The 19835-nt window shown below is 44.8% G+C and overlaps 1 protein-coding gene across 1 annotated transcript in view; it reads left to right on the top strand.

Moving 5' to 3' along the window:
- The window catches only part of PCDH15 (protocadherin related 15), a 2320333-nt gene that overhangs the window by 1295915 nt on the left and 1004583 nt on the right, over positions 1-19835 (top strand). Inside the window, exon 17 of the mRNA XM_069753541.1 lies at positions 2769-2848. Within this exon, the coding sequence (XP_069609642.1) occupies positions 2769-2848 (80 nt within the window). The remainder of the gene's footprint in view (positions 1-2768; positions 2849-19835) is intronic.

Raw genomic sequence — 19835 nt, 5'->3', positions numbered from 1 at the left:
GAACACGCCCACCTGACCAGACCAGCCTGATTGACAGGCGAAAACGCCGACTTTGGTAATGTATTTCTCGGCATACATGGGGAATCAGGGTACACTACATACACCATAGTAACGCACAGCACAGGCCCTATTTAACAGTATTTATATCTCAATCTCAAAAAACGGGGGTGACAGGTTCCCTTTAAACAACAGAATGTAATTCAGGGTAAATCAAACTTCTGTGAAATCAAACTGTCCACTTAGGATAGGAAACAGCACTGTTTGACAATCAATTTCACATGCTGTTGTGCAAATGGAATAGAAAACAGATGGAAATTATTAGCAATTATGAAGACACACTCAATAAAGGAGTGGTTCTGCAGGTGGGGACGACAGACCACATCTCAGTACCAATGCTTTCTGGCTGATGTTTTGGTCACTTTTGAATGTTGATTGTGCTTACACACTCGTGGTAGCATGAAACGGACTCTACAACCCAAACAAGTGGCTCAGGTAGTGCTGCTCATCCAGGATGGCACATCAAGGCAGGCTGTGGCAAGAAGGTTTGCTGTGTCTGTCAGCGTAGAGTCCAGAGGCTGGAAGCTCTACCAAGAGATGGGCCAGTACACAAGGAGACGTAGAGGGGGCTGTAGGAGGGCAACAACCCAGCAGCAGGACCGCTACCTCAGCCTTTGTGCAACTATTAACAGGAGGAGCACTGCCAGAGCCCTGCAAAATGACCTCCAGCAGGCCACAAATGTGCATGTGTCTGCACAAACGGTTAGAAACCGACTCCATGAGTGTGGTCTGTGTGCCCGACGTCCACATATGGGGGTTGTGCTCACAGCCCAACACTGTGCAAGATGCTTGGCATTTGCCACAGAACACCAGGATTGGTAAATTCACTACTGGCACCCTGTGTTCTTCATAGATGAAAGCAGGTTCACACTGAGCACATGTGACAGACATGATAAAATCTTGAGATGCTATGGAGAGCGATCTGCTGCCTGCAACATCCTTCAGCATGACCGGTTTGGCATTGGGTCAGTAATGGTGTGGGGTGGCATTTCCTTGGAGGGCCGCACAGCCCTCCATGTGCTCGTCAGAGGTGGCCTGACTGCCATTGGGTACCGAGATGAGATCTTCAGAGTGTGTCAGCAGTTCCTGATGAAGGCATTGAAGCCATGGACTGGCCCGCCTGTTCCCCAGACCTGAATCCGATTGAACACATCTGGGACATCATGTCTCGCACCACCCACCAACATCACGTTGCACCACAGACTGTACAGGAGTTGGTGGATGCTTTGTCTAGGACAGGGAAGAGATCCCTCAGGAGACCATCCGCCGCCTGATCAGGAGCATGCCCAGGTGTTGTAGGGAGGTCATTCAGGCACGTGGAGGCCACATACACTACTGAGCATCATTTCCTTGTCTTGAGGCATTACCACTGAAGTTGGGTAAGCCTGTAACTTCATTTTCCACTTTGATTTTGAGCATCATTCCAACTCCAGACCTCCGTGGGATATTATTTGTGATTTACAGTGATAATTTTTAGGTTTTATTGTTCTCAACACATTCCACTTTGTAATGAATAAAGATTTACAACTGGAATATTTCATTCAGTGATATTTAGGAAGTGGGATTTTAGTGTTCCCTATATTTTTTTGAGCAGTGTATACATAAATATATATATAAATAAATATATATATATATATATATATATATATATATATATATATATATATATATATATATATATATATATACAGTATTTTGCAAGCCGGCGAGAAAATCTCGCCATACAGATGTCATGTGGATGTCACACGGATGCTTACATGCGAGAAAATTGCATCCCCGCACTGCACACGGATGACATATGGATCACTGTTCAGGGAACATTTCTGCTTAAAAAAAAATTATAGTAAAATTGTACTAAAACCAAATTAAAGAATTACAGCTGTCAAGTTTTGATAGCTTCTTAAGGGCCATCATGAAGCCTTCAGATAAAGTCAGGCGGAATGTGTCATTTAAGACTTTACATTTTATACTATAACATCCCAGTGAGATAAGATTGAATTCTGTAGGTTTACCTTTCCTTTATCTGAAAAGCAAAGAAAACTCATCATGAAATCAGAGTGTATCCCATTGAATGGGAATCTCCAGGCTCAGCTACCTCTGTACATCTGTACATTATATACTTCTGCTAACATAATAAATAGCAGCCATACTGTATTTCTGATACTTGATTTGCAGCTGTGATAAAATATTTTACAGACAAGGCAAAAGCAGTTGGCAATTAGGTGGCAAGGATAAAATAGATAGCAATCAGATGGCTGGGACAATATATAAAAGAGGCAAATATCACACAAAAGTATGAATTCACAATGAGTGTTTTATTTTGTGGTCATTTTAATATACAAATATATGAATTAATTTATAATAAAATGTTATGCATAGTAAACGTTTTAAAGATTTTACACCAAATGCCATAAACCTGTTGTTTTATCCATGATATGTTGCTAAAGAAATTCAACAACTTTGTAAATAGTCTCTTGATCAAACATTTCTTACATTTCATGCTCAAAATCCCTAAACAACGCTGTGGGTTCATGGTCAGGATACAGACTACAAACAAACCCTGTGTAGTCTGATTCTGAAGTTTAGAGTGAAATACATTTACTCTGTACTTTAACTTAAGATTTTGACGACAGGCTCAGACTTGTTGATCATGTGATTATTATTTAAAATATTCTGTTTTATGACCATTTATGATTATTTTTGTATTTTAGGCTACAGACAGAGAAGGAGATCCAATTACTTATTTAATACAAAATGGAGATCCTCAAAAAGTCTTTAACTTATCTGTGAGGTGAGATAGCTCTACACTATTCATAGTCTAGCTATTTTACTTCTCTGTTACTGTTTTCACTGATTGAAACAGATATGTTCTGTATAATATTATGGATAGATATTTGCAACTAATCTTTAAAGATTTAACATTGAATATCATTATCTGACAAGTGACCATACAATTCATTAGGGATACTGAAGTCTCAATGTAAACTAAAAATTTTCATGGTTTCCTTGTCCATATAAAAGTACAGAGTAGTATGCCAAGTGTATTTAAACTTTTATTTTTCTTTATATTTTATAGTTGAAAAAATGTCTCCAAAAATAAATTTGCTTATTCTCTTAAAAAAAGGAATCTGATGTGCGTGCTGTGATGTTCTGCAGCAGGAGATGCGCAAAACTGTATAAACAATTTTTAAAGTACTACAACTCCTCAACTGTAAAATTGCAACACCAAAAAGGAAAAGCTTTATGCAAATTATGAATAAATGGAAACAAAATATTCAATATATTTTTATGTATTCAGTATCACTGATGATCTCAATTACAAACTTTAGCAAACATGCTAAAAATGAGGTGAATAATGGTTGTCTAAATAATGTTCTGTCATTTGAATGCATTTGGGCATAAAAATCATCTAGGTCAGCTGCTGGCAGCTCCCTCAATGGAAGATAAGTCCCTAGATTCTGTGAGCCATGGTGGCAAGTTTAGACCATGCAAGCTTACAACAGTAGCATGAAAAACATGCAGCGTGGCATGGTTTGTTCAAAAATGGCTCCTGACACATATCCGTGCTTTTGGTTCCACCACCAAATCAATGTAACGCCAATGTATTAGTGTACATGTAGAGAAGACTACAGCTAGACTAGCTACCAAAAATTATTTTACCCCACATCATAATTTCAGTAGTAGGACCAATGAGATGGTCCTTACTGAAAGCTACTTCATGATGTTGTCCAGAAAGCATCTAAATAGACATTGGAGGCTAGAATTGAGCAATACAAGCTAGAATAGAGGTCTATCTTTTTCAGCAATGGCTTTCAATTTTATTTTGGATGCAATGATAGGCAGAGATTAGTGTTAGGTGTCGCGTTCCCACCGCTGCACATGGGAAATCTCAAACCATGTCTGCTGCGGTCTCCCATTCTCCTCCAGTTGCAGTGGAACCTGCTCAGCGGAGACGTCGGTCCTAGCGTCTGGCTCAGCCTGATACTGTGCGAATGGTTACTGTTGCCTTTCCAGGCTCTGCCCTTGTAGCCAGCGCTGGTCAGCGGCGAGCAGGCTTTTTATGGGACTAAGTCCTGCTTTTCATGCACTGAGCATGCCCACGGGAGGACCTCTCATTGGAGGTCGGGGGTCACATGCTCAGGCCCTGTTGCAGCTCCTGTTGGTCCACCAGGAAGGTCCTGTAGAGCTGCAACTATACAAGGTTTCACATGGCCGCACGGCCATGCTATAGTATCAAATGTGTTTGACTTATGTCAGTGGATATTATACCACTCTATACATATGTGGTGTGAGGCTGTAGCTTTGTGACTGTACACTCAGGCAGGCAGCTAGCGTCAGTGGGGGCAATTAGCCTTGGCTTAGCATCTGGTTCTTTCATGTGTGCGGTTAGATCAGAAGAGTTCCAGATCAAGCACAACCCTAGTTAGGGTAATAGTTTTGTGTACAGCGCGACTCTGTAAGTCAACAGAGATTGCTTCCAGTTCACACGGGGTGAATCTTAACCCACATGTGAGCTCACAGGTTTTCCGCCATTACTTTGCAGCAGATATCTCTGCACGGTGGACCCTCAGCTGCGAATGCACCTTGTAGCTACCTATTTATACTCGGTGCATTCTGCTAGCCCTAACAATTAGTCTTGAGACCACATGGGCAATACTATAAATAGGCCATTGCGATGAAACATCACATTGGTTCCTGCTCCCAGAATTATGGTACATAGTGGTATAAAAAACGGTAGCCGCACCTTTATAGTCTTTCTTGCTGGTACACTAACAGCTTGGTATTGCTATGATTTGGTTGTAGAACCAGTGGTACAACCATTTTTCTCAATAGTGCCCAGAATCGTTTTCAACATAACATCTCCAGTCTGCATATTGCTCATACTACAGTGAGCAGCCTGTATGGATTAAATATGCTATTATGGCTCTGGGCGTCTACAGACTTCTCTTCCATCAAGCACATCTGGGACATCATTGGTCAGCAATTGCAAAGCTGCTAACAGTGGATTTTAATGATTTGCATGCCCAAGTGCATTCGGCATGATGGAACATTCCTCAGATGGCCATCAACTACCAATGATAGGTGGCACTCATACTAGAAAAAAGAAATAGGTTTTGAAAATTTTGTTCACATTTTTTCATCATTTGCATATAATTAACATGGTATGCATCCTGTGATTTCCATAATTCCATGACCTTATCCCCTTGGTGTAGCAACTCTAATGTTTAGGACTGTCTAATATCTTTCAGTAACTGACACAGAAGAGATTTTTGCAGACTGCTGGAGATGAATGTTGATTATGTAGCACTACTTTTCTCTGTATAATCATTCACTTCTGAATTCTTAATATTATTGCGCTTATACAAGTATTATCTGTTCTCCTGTTGGTTGCATAGTCACTACATGTTCTAACCTACAGTACAGAATGTTCTATTCTCTCTCTGTCACATATGCATTAAGTATAATATATATATAAGAAGAAACTTAACATACTAGGATGCTTTTATACTATATACAGTTCTATGCCAAATTTCTATTCACATGTAATGATACAGTAGCATATAGCATAACTGTTGTGAATTCCGCTCTTGGGCTCCCTCCGGTGGTTGTAAGTGGCACTTTTGTGAGTTCTGCTCTTGGGCTCCCTCTTGTGGTTTCTAGTGGTATGGCTGCTCCTTGGAGTTAGCTGTCATCAGCTGCCTCCACTTATCTTCTCTTCTGCTCGGCTATTTAGGTCTGGCTCTGTCTTCAGCCAGTGCCACTTGTAAATGGTTTCTGGTTGGATTCACATCTCTTTGGAGTTCCCTGTTATCCTGACCAGTTCAGCTAAGCTAAGTTTTTGCTTGCTCTTTTCTGTCCATAGATTGTGGACTTATCCATTCTGTGCTTTCTATGTTTGTCCAGCTTATCAGTGTGAATTTATTCTGTCTTGCTGGAAGCTCTGGGAGGCAGATTTGCCCTCCACACCTTTAGTCAGGTGTGGAGTTTTTTTTGTAAACTCTGCGTGGATTTTTGTAGTGTTTTATACTGACCGCACAGTATTCCATCTTGTCCTATCTATTTAGCTAGACTGGCCTCCTGTGCTCATCCTGGTTTCATTCTGTGTATGTCTTTTCCCTCTCCACTCACAGTCATTATTTGTGGGGGGCTAATCTATCCTTTGGGGATTTTCTCTGAGGCAATATAGTTTTCCTGCTTCTTTCTTTAGGGGTAGTTAGCTCTTAGGCTGTGACGAGATGCCTAGGGAGAGTTAGGAGCATTCAACGGCTACTTCTAGTGTTGTGTTGAGCTTAGGGACTGCGGTCAGTACAGTTACCACGTCCTTCAGAGCTCGTTCCATGTTGCTCCTAGACCACCGTATCATAACACAGAACATATTGACCAATACATATTTTCTGACACATTTTTACACAAGTAAATCATAGCTGTAAGTACTTGGTTATAGGATGTTTCACCCCCAGCAGTTCGCCCTCAGCAGTTCACCCCCAGCAGTTTGCCCCTGGGTACATTTCGCCCCTGCACATTTCATCCCCAGCATTTGGCCCCAGGATGTTTCGCTCCCGCACATTTCACCCCCGTACAGACCCCTGGCAGCCCGCACAGACCCCCGAGAGGCCCATACAGACCCCCAGCAGGCCCGCACAGACCCCCGAGAGGCCCGTACAGACCCCCGAGAGGCCCATACAGACCACCGGCAGGCCCGCACAGACCTCCGAGAGGCCCTTACAAACCCCGCCTGCACACACAGATGCCTTATTCTGTAACTAGAAGATTGGTGCTTGGGCCCTTTAAAATACAGTTGTGTGAAAAAGTGTTTGCCCCCTTCCTGATGTCCTATGCTTTTGAATGTTCGTCACACTTAAATGTTTCAGATCACCAAACAAATTTAAATATTAGACAAAGATACCACAAGTACACACAGAAGGCAGTTTTTAAATGAAGGTCTTTATTATTAAGGGAACAAGAAATCCAAACTTCCAGGGTACTGTGTGAAAAGTGATTTTCCTCCACCCCTTAAAACATTAACTGTGTTTTTGTTTTATCATATATTTGGAAAGCTGAGTTCAAATCCCCTAGCCACACACAGGCCTGATTACTGCCACACCTGTTATCAATCAAGAAATCACTTATATAGGACCTGCCAAACAAAGTGAAGTAGACTCCTCAAAAGCTAAACATCATGCCGCAATCCAAAGAAATTCTGGAACAAATGAGAAACAAACTAATTGAGATCTATCAGTTTGGAAAAGGTTATAAAGCCATTTCTAAAGCTTTGCGACTCCAGCAAACCACAGTGAGAGCCAATATTCACAAATGGCAAAACCTGGAACAGTGGTGAGCCTTTGCAAGAGTGGCTGGCCAACCAAAATTACCCCAAGAGTGTAGCAAAAACTAATCCAAGAGGTCACAAAAGAAAATCCAACGAAAACTGGAAGCCTTGCTGTGGTAAGTGGAACCATGCTTTTTATCAAAATATTCTAAAGGAGAATGTCTGCCATCTGTTCGTGACCTCAAGCTGAAGTGCACTTGGGTTATGTAGCAGGACAATGATCCAAAACTCACCAGCAAGTCCACCTTCAAATGGCTTAAGAAAAACAAAATTAAGACTTTGGAGTGGCCTAGTCAAATCCTGACCTTTATCCGATTGAGATGCTGTGGCATGACCTTAAAAAGCCAGTTCATGCATGGAAATCCTCAAATGTGAATTAATTACAACAATTCTGCAAAGATGAGTGGGCCAACATTTCTCCAGAGCATTGTAAAAGACTCATTGTTGGTTATAGCAAATGTTTGATTGCAGTTGTTGCTGCTAAGGATGGCCCAACCAGTTATTAGGTTTAGGGAGCAATAACTGTTTCACACATGGTCCTGTAGGTTTGGATTTCATTTTCCCTATATAGTAAAGACCTTCATTTAAAAAATGGATTTTGTGTTTACTTGTGCTAACCTTGTCTAATATTAAAATTTGTTTGGTGATCTGAAACATTTAAGTATGACAAACATTCAAAAGAATAGGAAATCAGGAGGGGGGAAAACACTTTTTCACCTAACAGTATATTGGTCTGGCTGTAACTTCTACAGCTCAAAACTCTACCCTAAGTGTCTCTGTTATCAGCAGTGCAAAATATAATGGGTATAAAATGTGAGGGCTTGCCAGGGGTCTTTGTGTCTGTGTGCAGGCATAGTCCGATGGGACTACAAGTCCCATCTGGCTATGCCTGCTACAATGACAGTGATTGACACATTAGCCAATGATGGGACAGTAGTAGTCCCATCATCCGGCTAATGTGTTGAATGTAAAAAAAACCACAAACATGCATACTACATACAACATACTACAAACATACAACATACTACATACATAATGTTAGAAGACACAAAAGAGAATAGTAAAACCAAAAACACTCAGTTTGAAAAAATGTTGCAGTAATCCGCAAGTGCTAGTAAAAGATGTAAAAAACAGGGTATTTGGTTGATACGTTTTTTGCAAAAAATGTATACTAAGCTGCTCTACCAATCTTCACGGTATACCCTTATCAGAGCAGTCCTAACTAATGTATGCAATCCCTATCTGATGTATTTAAAAACCTGATCATCTGTATATAACCTGTGTGAGCAGGGTTCAGAGAGGAAAAATCCATGTGTGCATACAGGGTAGAACAGCTTTTGTGCAGATAGCCCAAGAGGAGTGGTGGAACTCCCCAGTCTTGTAGACACAAGAGAACAATTATGGAAACAGGAACACATGGGCTACTTGCACAGTGAACAAGTCTGTATGATCATGTTCACACACCACCAAGAAACCTGAAGACACAAAAGAGAATAGTAAAACCAAAAACACTCAGTTTGAAAAAATGTTGCAGTAATCCGCAAGTGCTAGTAAAAGATGTAAAAAACAGGGTATTTGGTTGATACGTTTTTTGCAAAAAATGTATACTAAGCTGCTCTACCAATCTTCACGGTATACCCTTATCAGAGCAGTCCTAACTAATGTATGCAATCCCTATCTGATGTATTTAAAAACCTGATCATCTGTATATAACCTGTGTGAACAGGGTTCAGAGAGGAAAAATCCATGTGTGCATACAGGGTAGAACAGCTTTTGTGCAGATAGCCCAAGAGGAGTGGTGGAACTCCCCAGTCTTGTAGACACAAGAGAACAATTATGGAAACAGGAACACATGGGCTACTTGCACAGTGAACAAGTCTGTATGATCATGTTCACACACCACCAAGAAACCTGAAGACACAAAAGAGAATAGTAAAACCAAAAACACTCAGTTTGAAAAAATGTTGCAGTAATCCGCAAGTGCTAGTAAAAGATGTAAAAAACAGGGTATTTGGTTGATACGTTTTTTGCAAAAAATGTATACTAAGCTGCTCTACCAATCTTCACGGTATACCCTTATCAGAGCAGTCCTAACTAATGTATGCAATCCCTATCTGATGTATTTAAAAACCTGATCATCTGTATATAACCTGTGTGAACAGGGTTCAGAGAGGAAAAATCCATGTGTGCATACAGGGTAGAACAGCTTTTGTGCAGAGAGCCCAAGAGTTCCACCACTCCTCTTGGGCTATCTGCACAAAAGCTGTTCTACCCTGTATGCACACATGGATTTTTCCTCTCTGAACCCTGTTCACACAGGTTATATACAGATGATCAGGTTTTTAAATACATCAGATAGGGATTGCATACATTAGTTAGGACTGCTCTGATAAGGGTATACCGTGAAGATTGGTAGAGCAGCTTAGTATACATTTTTTGCAAAAAACGTATCAACCAAATACCCTGTTTTTTACATCTTTTACTAGCACTTGCGGATTACTGCAACATTTTTTCAAACTGAGTGTTTTTGGTTTTACTATTCTCTTTTGTGTCTTCAGGTTTCTTGGTGGTGTGTGAACATGATCATACAGACGTGTTCACTGTGCAAGTAGCCCATGTGTTCCTGTTTCCATACATAATGTTAGGACTGGCGGAACGCACCAAGTACTAGATGAAATGGAACTAGGTGCGTTCGCAGTCCGAGGTCCACTGTGCAGGTAAAAACCCTGCTGCTAGTAAGACGGACTATATGGCGGTACTACAAGTATACACGCACGGGTTAACTACACCCTGAAGGAAGCGATCCTGTTGCATCACAGGACCGCGGTACCGCACGTAGAGCGCGAGCAAGTAGTCAGCGAACTCAACCCCAACTAGGATTGAAGTCCGATTAGACACTTGCTGGCACAACACCGCAACTGGGTGTGTAAGGAAACTAAATAAGAATATAAAGGCACAAGAGTGCATGCGGTGCCGCACAGACGGACGCCACTAACCACCCAGGCTTGGGTCAGGAAAGCGCAGAGCAAGAGCACGGCGCCGTACAGGCGGACACAGCAACTGGTAGCTGTAATGTGTGTTACGTGCTGTTGGATAAGTCGGGCGCTAGATAGCAAACATACACCTTCCGCGAACAGACATTCAATAGGGAGGGTTATTTAAAGAGCGACTTTCACTCACAACACACACATATTTACAAGACAATACTAGCGCATGGCCGTGCGGTCATGCGCAGTTTATATAGCTGCAGCACAGGAAACAGCTACAGAAGTTTTGCCCTTTCAGGACCTGCCAAAAGGACCAATGGGATGTGCTGCAGTACCTGAGCATGTGACCCTCGATCTCCAACAGGAGATCTTGCCCTGGGCATGCTCAGTGTGTGCAAATAAGATCTTATTTCCAGAAACGTCCACTCGCCGCTGCCCAGCACTGGCTTCAATGGCAGAAGCAGGAAAAGCAGCAGTAACTCTTCGCACAGAGTCAGACTGAGCGAGACGCTGGGATCGACGTCCCTGCTGAGCAGACTCCACTGCGGCTGGAGGAGAATGGGAGACCGCAGCGGAGACGGATCGAGATTCCCCCTGTGCAGCAGAGGAACTCGACTCCTAACATGCCCCACCCTCCTTGGGCCTCGCTACGTTCAAAGGCAGCAATGAGCTGCGGGGCCCGAATGTGCTCAACAGGCTCCCAGGACCTGTCCTCGGGGCCATAACCCTTCCAGTCTACCAAATAAATTTTTTTGCCACATACCACCTTGCACCCCAAAATAGCGTTCACCTCATAATCGTCCGTAGACGAACCCGATGTCCCAGCAGATGACTCGGAGAACCGGGACATATACACGGGTTTCAAGAGGGACACATGAAAGGTGTCGGTGATACCCAGGCGTGGCGGAAGGGCCAAACGATAGACCACAGGATTAACCTGCTCGAGGACCTTGAATGGGCCCAAGTAGCGAGGAGCAAATTTAGTGGACTCAACTCGCAGCCTGATGTTACGGGCAGAGAGCCACAACAAGTGAGGAGCAAAGGTCGGAGCGGGGCGCCGATGAGCATTGGCGGAGGACCTCATTCTCTCCTTAGAGGCCCGAATGGCATCCTGAGTGCGGTCCCAAATATCCCGTGCCTCCACAGCCCAGTCTGCCAGCCTGGAGTCGGCGGAAGACACGGGCATAGGCACAGATATCCATGGATGCTGACCATAGTTGAGGAGGAATGGGGTTTGTCCAGTGGAGTCGGCTACGGCGTTGTTCAGTGCAAACTCTGCCCATGATAGCAAGGATGCCCAGTCATCCTGCCTGGCTGAAACAAAATGTCGCAGGTATGTGACCAAGGTCTGGTTGGCCCTCTCTACCAACCCATTCGTCTCGGGATGATATGCGGAAGAGAGATTTAACTCAATGCTGAGAAGACGACAAAGCTCTCTCCAGAACCGAGACGCAAACTGGGGACCCCGGTCACTGACAATTTTGTCTGGCATGCCGTGTAGGCGGAAGATGTGTCTTATGAACAACGCTGCCAAGGCCCGTGCAGAAGTTAACCGTGGGAGCGGCACCAAATGCACCATTTTCGAGAAATGATCAGTAATAACCCAAATGACGGTACAGCCGCGAGACTTGGGCAAACCCACTACAAAGTCCATCCCGACCATCTCCCAGGGCCTGTCTGCCACCGGCAAGGGATAGAGTAACCCAGATGGCCGTTGTCGAGGAGACTTATTTTTGGCGCATGAGACACACGCCAGAACGTAATCTCTGACATCTCGGACCATATGCGGCCACCAGTACGTCCTCGCCAGTAGCTCAGATGTCCTCTTTGTCCCAAAGTGTCCACCCACCCTGGACGAATGAGCCCAAGAGAGAACCTCCGGACGCAAATTAATGGGCACAAAAGTCTTGCCCGGAGGCACAGACTCTAGCGAAACCGGCGCTACGGTTCTCAGGCTCTCGGAAGGGACAATAAGCCGAGGCTCCTCTTCCTCCTCCTCAGTTGACATAAGGGAGCGAGAGAGAGCGTCAGCACGGATATTCTTCTCCCCGGCGAGAAAATGAAGGGAAAAGTGGAACCGGGAGAAGAACAGGGACCATCTGGCCTGGCGAGAATTTAGCCGCTGGGCTGTCTGCAAATAGACCAAATTTTTGTGGTCCGTGTAAACTTGGAAGAGAAACCGCGCACCTTCCAGAAGGTGTCTCCATTCCGAAAAGGCCAACTTCATTGCTAGCAACTCCCTGTCCCCGATGGAGTAGTTTCTCTCCGCTGGTGTGAAGGTCTTAGAGAAGAAGAAGCATGGATGCTTTCGACCTTGAGCATCCTTTTGATAGAGGACTGCTCCAGCACCAACGGACGAGGCATCCACCTCCATTAGGAATGGCTTATCCACATCGGGACAATGTAAGATGGGAGCGCTAGCAAAGTGGGACTTAATAGAAGTGAAGGCCTTGGAGACCTCTTCCAACCACAATTTGGGATTCGCTCCCTTCTTGGTGAGGGCTACCAAGGGAGCTACCAGAGTTGAGAAGTGGGGAATGAACTGGCGGTAATAGTTTATGAACCCCATAAAGCGCTGCACCGCTTTAAGAGAATGGGGCTCTTGCCAGTCCATCACAGCCTGTAGTTTGGCAGGATCCATAGCCAATCCCTGGGCGGAGATGATATAGCCCAGGAAAGGTAAAGACTCCTGCTCAAACATACACTTCTCCAACTTTGCATAAAGAGAGTTTGCCCGTAGGAGGTCGAAGACTCTGCCAACATCTCTCCGGTGGGAGTCAATATCTGGAGAAAAGATGAGAATATCATCCAGATAGACTACAACTGAGGTGGAAAGCATATCCCGGAAGATGTCGTTGACAAAGTCTTGGAAAACTGCTGGGGCATTACAGAGCCCGAAGGGCATTACCAGATACTCATAGTGCCCATCTCTGGTGTTAAACGCCGTTTTCCATTTGTCCCCCTCACGGATGCAAATCAGGTTGTAAGCACCCCGCAGATCTAGTTTAGTAAACACCCTTGCTCCCCGAAGCCTATCGAAAAGCTCAGATATCAAGGGCAAAGGATACTTTTTCTTAACGGTGATAGCGTTAAGACCCCTGTAGTCTATGCATGGACGTAGTTCCCCATTCTTCTTCTTCTGCACGAAAAAGAACCCTGCCCCAGCAGGTGACACCGACTTCCTGATGAACCCTCTTGCCAGATTCTCTTGAATGTACTGAGACATTGCCTCCGTCTCCGGGAGAGATAAGGGATAGACTCGACCCCGGGGAGGCTCAGCACCAGGCAAGAGATCAATAGGACAGTCATAGGGGCGATGGGGAGGAAGGGTCTCCGCCGCCTTTTTGGAGAACACGTCTGCATAAGACCAATATTGCTTGGGGAGAGAGGATAGATCTGCGGGTACCTCTGTAGTAGCAACCTGAACGCACTCTCGGTGACACCTACCCCCACAAGATTCACCCCATCCCAGAATTCTGCCTGAGGACTACTCGATGTGAGGAGAGTGGTACCGTAGCCACGGTATCCCCAACAGGACCTCATCAATTCCCTCAGGAATGATGAGCAGAGATATAATCTCCTGATGGGATGGCAACACGGACAGGGTAAAAGGGATGGTCTGATGTGTTATCTGTGAGGGCAGTGTCGACCCATTCACCACTCGTACTGTTACTGGTTGAGGTAGCATAACCAGGGGTATTGCGTGATGTTGGGCCAAGGCAGAAGACATAAAATTGCCCTCCGCCCCAGAATCCACGCAGAGCTCTACCGAGTGGGAGGATGAGCCTAATGTTATTGTCACCTTAAAGGACAATTTGGAGGCAAACGTCACCGTGTCTAGTGTACCTCCACCTACTACCACTAGACGCTGACGTTTCCCCGACCGCTGTGGACATCTGGTGGAAAGATGTCCTGACTGCTGGCACACATGATAAACCTGGAGTGCACGAGCGGTCTGGGACTTAGATCCCGCTCTTGACACTACCATAGGCTCATGGGACTTAGGGGCCTGGACTGGAGATTCCAAAGGTTTGGCGAAGGTGGGAGCCAGCCGAAACCTCTGCCTACACTGGGCTCGCTCTAACCTCCGCTCGTGAAAACGGAGGTCAATACGAGTGGATACTGTTATTAATTCCTCCAGTGTGGCGGGAATCTCCCTAGTGGCCAGGGCGTCCTTAACGTGGTCAGCCAGCCCCCTCCAAAATATAGGAATGAGGGCTTTATCCGACCACTCCAGCTCAGATGCTAGGGTGCGGAAGTGTACGGCAAAATGGCTGACCAAGGACGAGCCCTGAGTCAATGCCAACAGTTGGAGCCGTATCATGGGTGACACGAGGTCCTAAAAAGACCTGTTTCAGAGTGCTCAGGAATAACGGAGCACTCTGCACCACATGATCGCCACGCTCCCACAGCGGCGTAGCCCACTGCAACGCCCTGTCCGACAGGAGAGACATGATAAACCCCACCTTTGCCCGCTCTGTAGGGAAACGAGAGGCCAGAAGCTCGAGATGTATAGAGCACTGACTCACGAAACCCCTACAAGACTTACTGTCACCAGAAAATTCCTCTGGTAGCGGGAGGCGAGATAGAGTTGGAACAGGGGTGGCAGTGGAAAAGGTAGCTGCAGCCACGCTAGCAGCCTGAACAGCGACAGCAGTGACATCCACAGCTGAGGTTGAACGCTCTAGAGCCACCAACCTTCCCTCCAGCTGCTGGATGTACCGCTGTAAACGCTGATCGTCCGCCATTTACTAGCCAGACCTTGGCACTAGTATTATGTTAGGACTGGCGGAACGCACCAAGTACAAGATGAAATGGAACTAGGTGCGTTCGCAGTCCGAGGTCCACCGTGCAGGTAAAAACCCTGCTGCTAGTAAGACGGACTATATGGCGGTACTACAAGTATACACGCACGGGTTAACTACACCCTGAAGGAAGCGATCCTGTTGCGTCACAGGACCGCGGTACTGCACATAGAGCGCGAGCAAGTAGTCAGCGAACTCAACCCCAACTAGGATTGAAGTCCGATTAGACACTTGCTGGCACAACACCGCAACTGGGTGTGTAAGGAAACTAAATAAGAATATAAAGGCACAAGAGTGCATGCGGTGCCGCACAGACGGACGCCACTAACCACCCAGGCTTGGGTCAGGAAAGCGCAGAGCAAGCGCACGGCGCCGTACAGGCGGACACAGCAACTGGTAGCTGTAATGTGTGTTACGTGCTGTTGGATAAGTCGGGCGCTAGATAGCAAACATACACCTTCCGCGAACAGACATTCAATAGGGAGGGTTATTTAAAGAGCGACTTTCACTCACAACACACACACATATTTACAAGACAATACTAGCGCATGGCCGTGCGGTCATGCGCAGTTTATATAGCTGCAGCACAGGAAACAGCTACAGAAGTTTTGCCCTTTCAGGACCTGCCAAAAGGACCAATGGGATGTGCTGCAGTATCTGAGCATGTGACCCTCGATCTCCAACAGGAGATCTTGCCCTGGGCATGCTCAGTGTGTGCAAATAAGGACTTAGATCCAGAAACGTCCACTCGCCGCTGCCCAGCACTGGCTTCAATGGCAGAAGCAGGAAAAGCAGCAGTAACTCTTCGCACAGAGTCAGACTGAGCGAGACGCTGGGATCGACGTCCCTGCTGAGCAGACTCCACTGCGGCTGGAGGAGAATGGGAGACCACAGCGGAGACGGATCGAGATTCCCCCTGTGCAGCAGAGGAAACTCGACTCCTAACACATAATACATACATACTACATACAACATACACACTACATACATACTACATACATACATACAACATACATGCAGCAAACTACATACATACAACATACTTATAACATACAACATACATACAACATACTATACATATATACATACAGTACATATAACATAGAGTACATACTCACCATCACTTGTCACTTTGTTCCCCCAAAGCCTGTGTTATCTGTAAAAAAAAATTAAAATAACAAACAAATAATATACTCCCTGGTCCGCAGAAATCCACGAGTGTCCCACGACAATCTCCCATGGAGAACGGTAGCATCAGATGATGCGACCGCTCTCTAGGGGCTCCAGGAATACAATGACGGGAGGAAGGTATCCTTCCTCACTGTATTCCTCCGCCACTGCAAAAAATAGTCCCTAGTATCACTTTTGGCATTGCTGTGTGAGAATGTTCCCACGCAGCTTTTGCCATAAAATGAGACCAGTGAATTAGAGTAACCTCTCAGTGATGCACTGCAGGAACCATTGTCTCCTGTCAGTGTGTCACTGAGGGTCCTATAGAGCAGTGACATCACCCGATGTCATTGTTCGATAGGGGAGATCGTCATGGGACACTCGTTATTAATTGGACTGCATCAGACAGGGAGTATACAGTTTATTATTTTACTTTTTTTGCAGGTGATAAAGTATGGTAAGTATGGTTAATTTAAGGATGATAAATACTTATTTCTGGCTGTGTCTTTATTTTATTTTCAACCCTTTCACTACTCTAGGATTAATAATGGATAGGAGTCTTATTGACGCCTCTCCATTATTAACCCAGCTTAATGTCACCTTACATAAGCAAGGTGACATTAACCCCTTATTACCCCATATCCCACCGCTACTCGGGAGTGGGAAGAGAGGGGCTAAGTTCCGGAATTGGCGCATCTTACAGATGCGCCATTTTTGGGGTGGCTGCAGGCTGGTATTTGTAGCCAGGGGGGCAATATCCATGGCCCCTCTCTATGCTATGAATATCAGCCTGCAGCTGTCTGCGTAGCCTTTCTGACTGTAAAATATAGGGGGACCCCACGTCATTTTTTTTGAGGGGTTCCCCTATTTTAATAGCCAGTAAAGGCTACGCAGGTAGTTTTGATGCAGTTTTCGGAAATAAATAATTAAACGGAAAACGTGCATGATATGAAGGGAAACATGCATGAAAAAACAGATTCTGAGGCCGGATTCATCATTTCACATCTCAGTTTCATATGTTTTTTGCTAGGTCCATCGCTGTGCGCTTTTTGCCGGACAGAAAAAATGTTCCTCTGTGTGTGTTTTCCGTCTGGCAGAAACAGCTTTTTTGACTGATCTGGCAAAAAACGGATGAAACGTGTGGCCATCATGCGCAATCCGGCGCTAATACAACTCTATGAGAAAAAACGGATCCAGCAGAAAAAAGGATCTTTTTTTTCAAAAGTCGCCGAATTGTGTCTGACGGCAAAAACCTGATGTGTGAAATTAGCCAGATACATAGATGTTTCTATCCATATATCTATCTATAGATACATCTATAGATAGATATATCCATAGATAGGCCGATGTTGATTAATGAACACAAAGAAAAAAATGGGGAAAAAATGGCGTGGGCTCCCGTGCAATTTTCTGCACCAGAGGGGGAAAGCCGACTGCTGGGGGCCAATATTTGAAGCCTGGGAAGGGGTTAATACCCATGGCCCCTCCCAGGCTATGAATGTCAGCCCGCAGCTGTCTGCGTAGACTTTACTGGCTATTAAAATAGGGGGACCCCCCAAAAAAATGACATGGGATCCCCCTATATTTTATAGCCAGAGAGGCTACGCAGACAGCTGCGGGCTGATATACATAGCCTAGAGAGGGGCCATGGATATTGCCCCCCGGCTACAAATACCAGCCTGCAGCCGCCCCAGAAAAGGCGCATCTGTAAGCAGGGTTAATAATGGAGAGACGTCAATAAGACAACAATCCATTATTATAATAATAATAATAATAATAATAATCTTTATTTTTATATAGCGCTAACATATTCCGCAGCGCTTTACAGTTTGCATACATTATCACTGTCCCCGATGGGGCTCACAATCTAAATTCCCTATCAGTATGTCTTTGGAATGTGGGAGGAAACCGGAGTGCCCGGAGGAAACCCACGCAAACACGGAGAGAACATACAAACTCTTTGCAGATGTTGTCCTTGGTGGGGTTCGAACCCAGGACTCCAGCGCTGCAAGGCTGCAGTGCTAACCACTGCGCCACCGTGCCGCCCATATTAATCCTAGAGTAGTGAAAGAGTTACAAACAAAATAAAGACACAGCCAGAAATAAGTATTTTATTATTCTTAATTTAACCATACTTACCATACTTCAGCACCTGCAAAAAACATAAAATAATAAACCATATACTCCCTGTCCGACGCAGTCCAATTATTAACGAGTGTCCGACGACGATCTCCCCTATAGAACAGTGATATCGGGTGATGTCACTGCTCTATAGGACCCCCAGTGACACACTGACAGGAGACAATGGCTCCTGCAGTGCATCACTGAGAGGTTACTCTAGTTCACTTGTTTCACTTTATGGCAATGCCAAAAGTGAGACTAGGAACTATTTTTTACAGTGGCGGAGGAATACAGTGCGGAAGGATACCTTCCTCCCATCATTGTATTCCTGGAGCCCCTAAAGAGCGGTCGCATCAGCTGATGCTGCTGTTTTCCACGGGAGATCGTCGTGGGACACTTGTGGATTTCTGCAGATCAGAGAGTATATTGTTTGTTTGCTACTTAATATTTTTTACAGATTACACTGGCTTCGGGGAACAAAGTGACAAGTGATGGTGAGTATGTAGTCTATGTTATATGTACTGTATGTCTATATGTATGCATTGTATGTAATGTATGAATGTATTGTATGTAGTATGTATGTATGTTGTATATATGTTGTATGTATGTAGTATGCATGCAGTATGTATGCTCTATGTATGTAGTATGTATGTTGTATGTATGTAGTATGTTGTACAATACAGACCAAAAGTTTGGACACACCTTCTCATTTAAAGATTTTTCTGTATTTTCATGACTATGAAAATTTTAAATTCACACTGAAGGCATCAAAACTATGATTTAACACATGTGGAATTATATACTTAACAAAAAGTGTGAAGCAACTGAAAATATGTCTTATATTCTAGGCTCTTCAGAGTAGCCAACTTTTGCTTCGATGACTGCTTTGCACACTCTTGGCATTGTTTTGATGAGCTTCAAGAGGTAGTCACTGGGAATGGTCTTTCAACAATCCTGAAGGAGTTTAGCACTTGTTGGCCCTTTTTGCCTTCACTCTGCGGTCCAGCTCACCTCAAACCATCTTGATTGGGTTCAGGTCTGGTGACTGTGGAGGCTAGGTCATCTGGCGTGGCACCCCATCACTCTCCTTTTTGGTCAAATAGCCCTTACACAGCCTGGAGGTGTGTTTCGGGTCATTGTCCTGTTGAAAAATAAATGATGGTCCAACTAAACGCAAACCAGATGGAATAGCATGCCGCTGCAAGATGCTGTGGTAGCCATGCTCATTCAGTATGCCTTCAATTTTGAATAAATCCCCACCAGTGTCACCAGCAAAACACCCCCACACCATCACACCTCCTCCTCCATGTTTCACGGTGGAAACCAGGCATGTAGAGTCCATCCGTTCACCTTTTCTGTGTCGCA

The sequence above is a fragment of the Ranitomeya imitator genome, chromosome 2 (genome assembly GCF_032444005.1).
Source record: "Ranitomeya imitator isolate aRanImi1 chromosome 2, aRanImi1.pri, whole genome shotgun sequence".
Lineage (NCBI taxonomy): Eukaryota > Metazoa > Chordata > Amphibia > Anura > Dendrobatidae > Ranitomeya > Ranitomeya imitator.
This window is presented reverse-complemented; position numbering and strand designations above follow the sequence as displayed.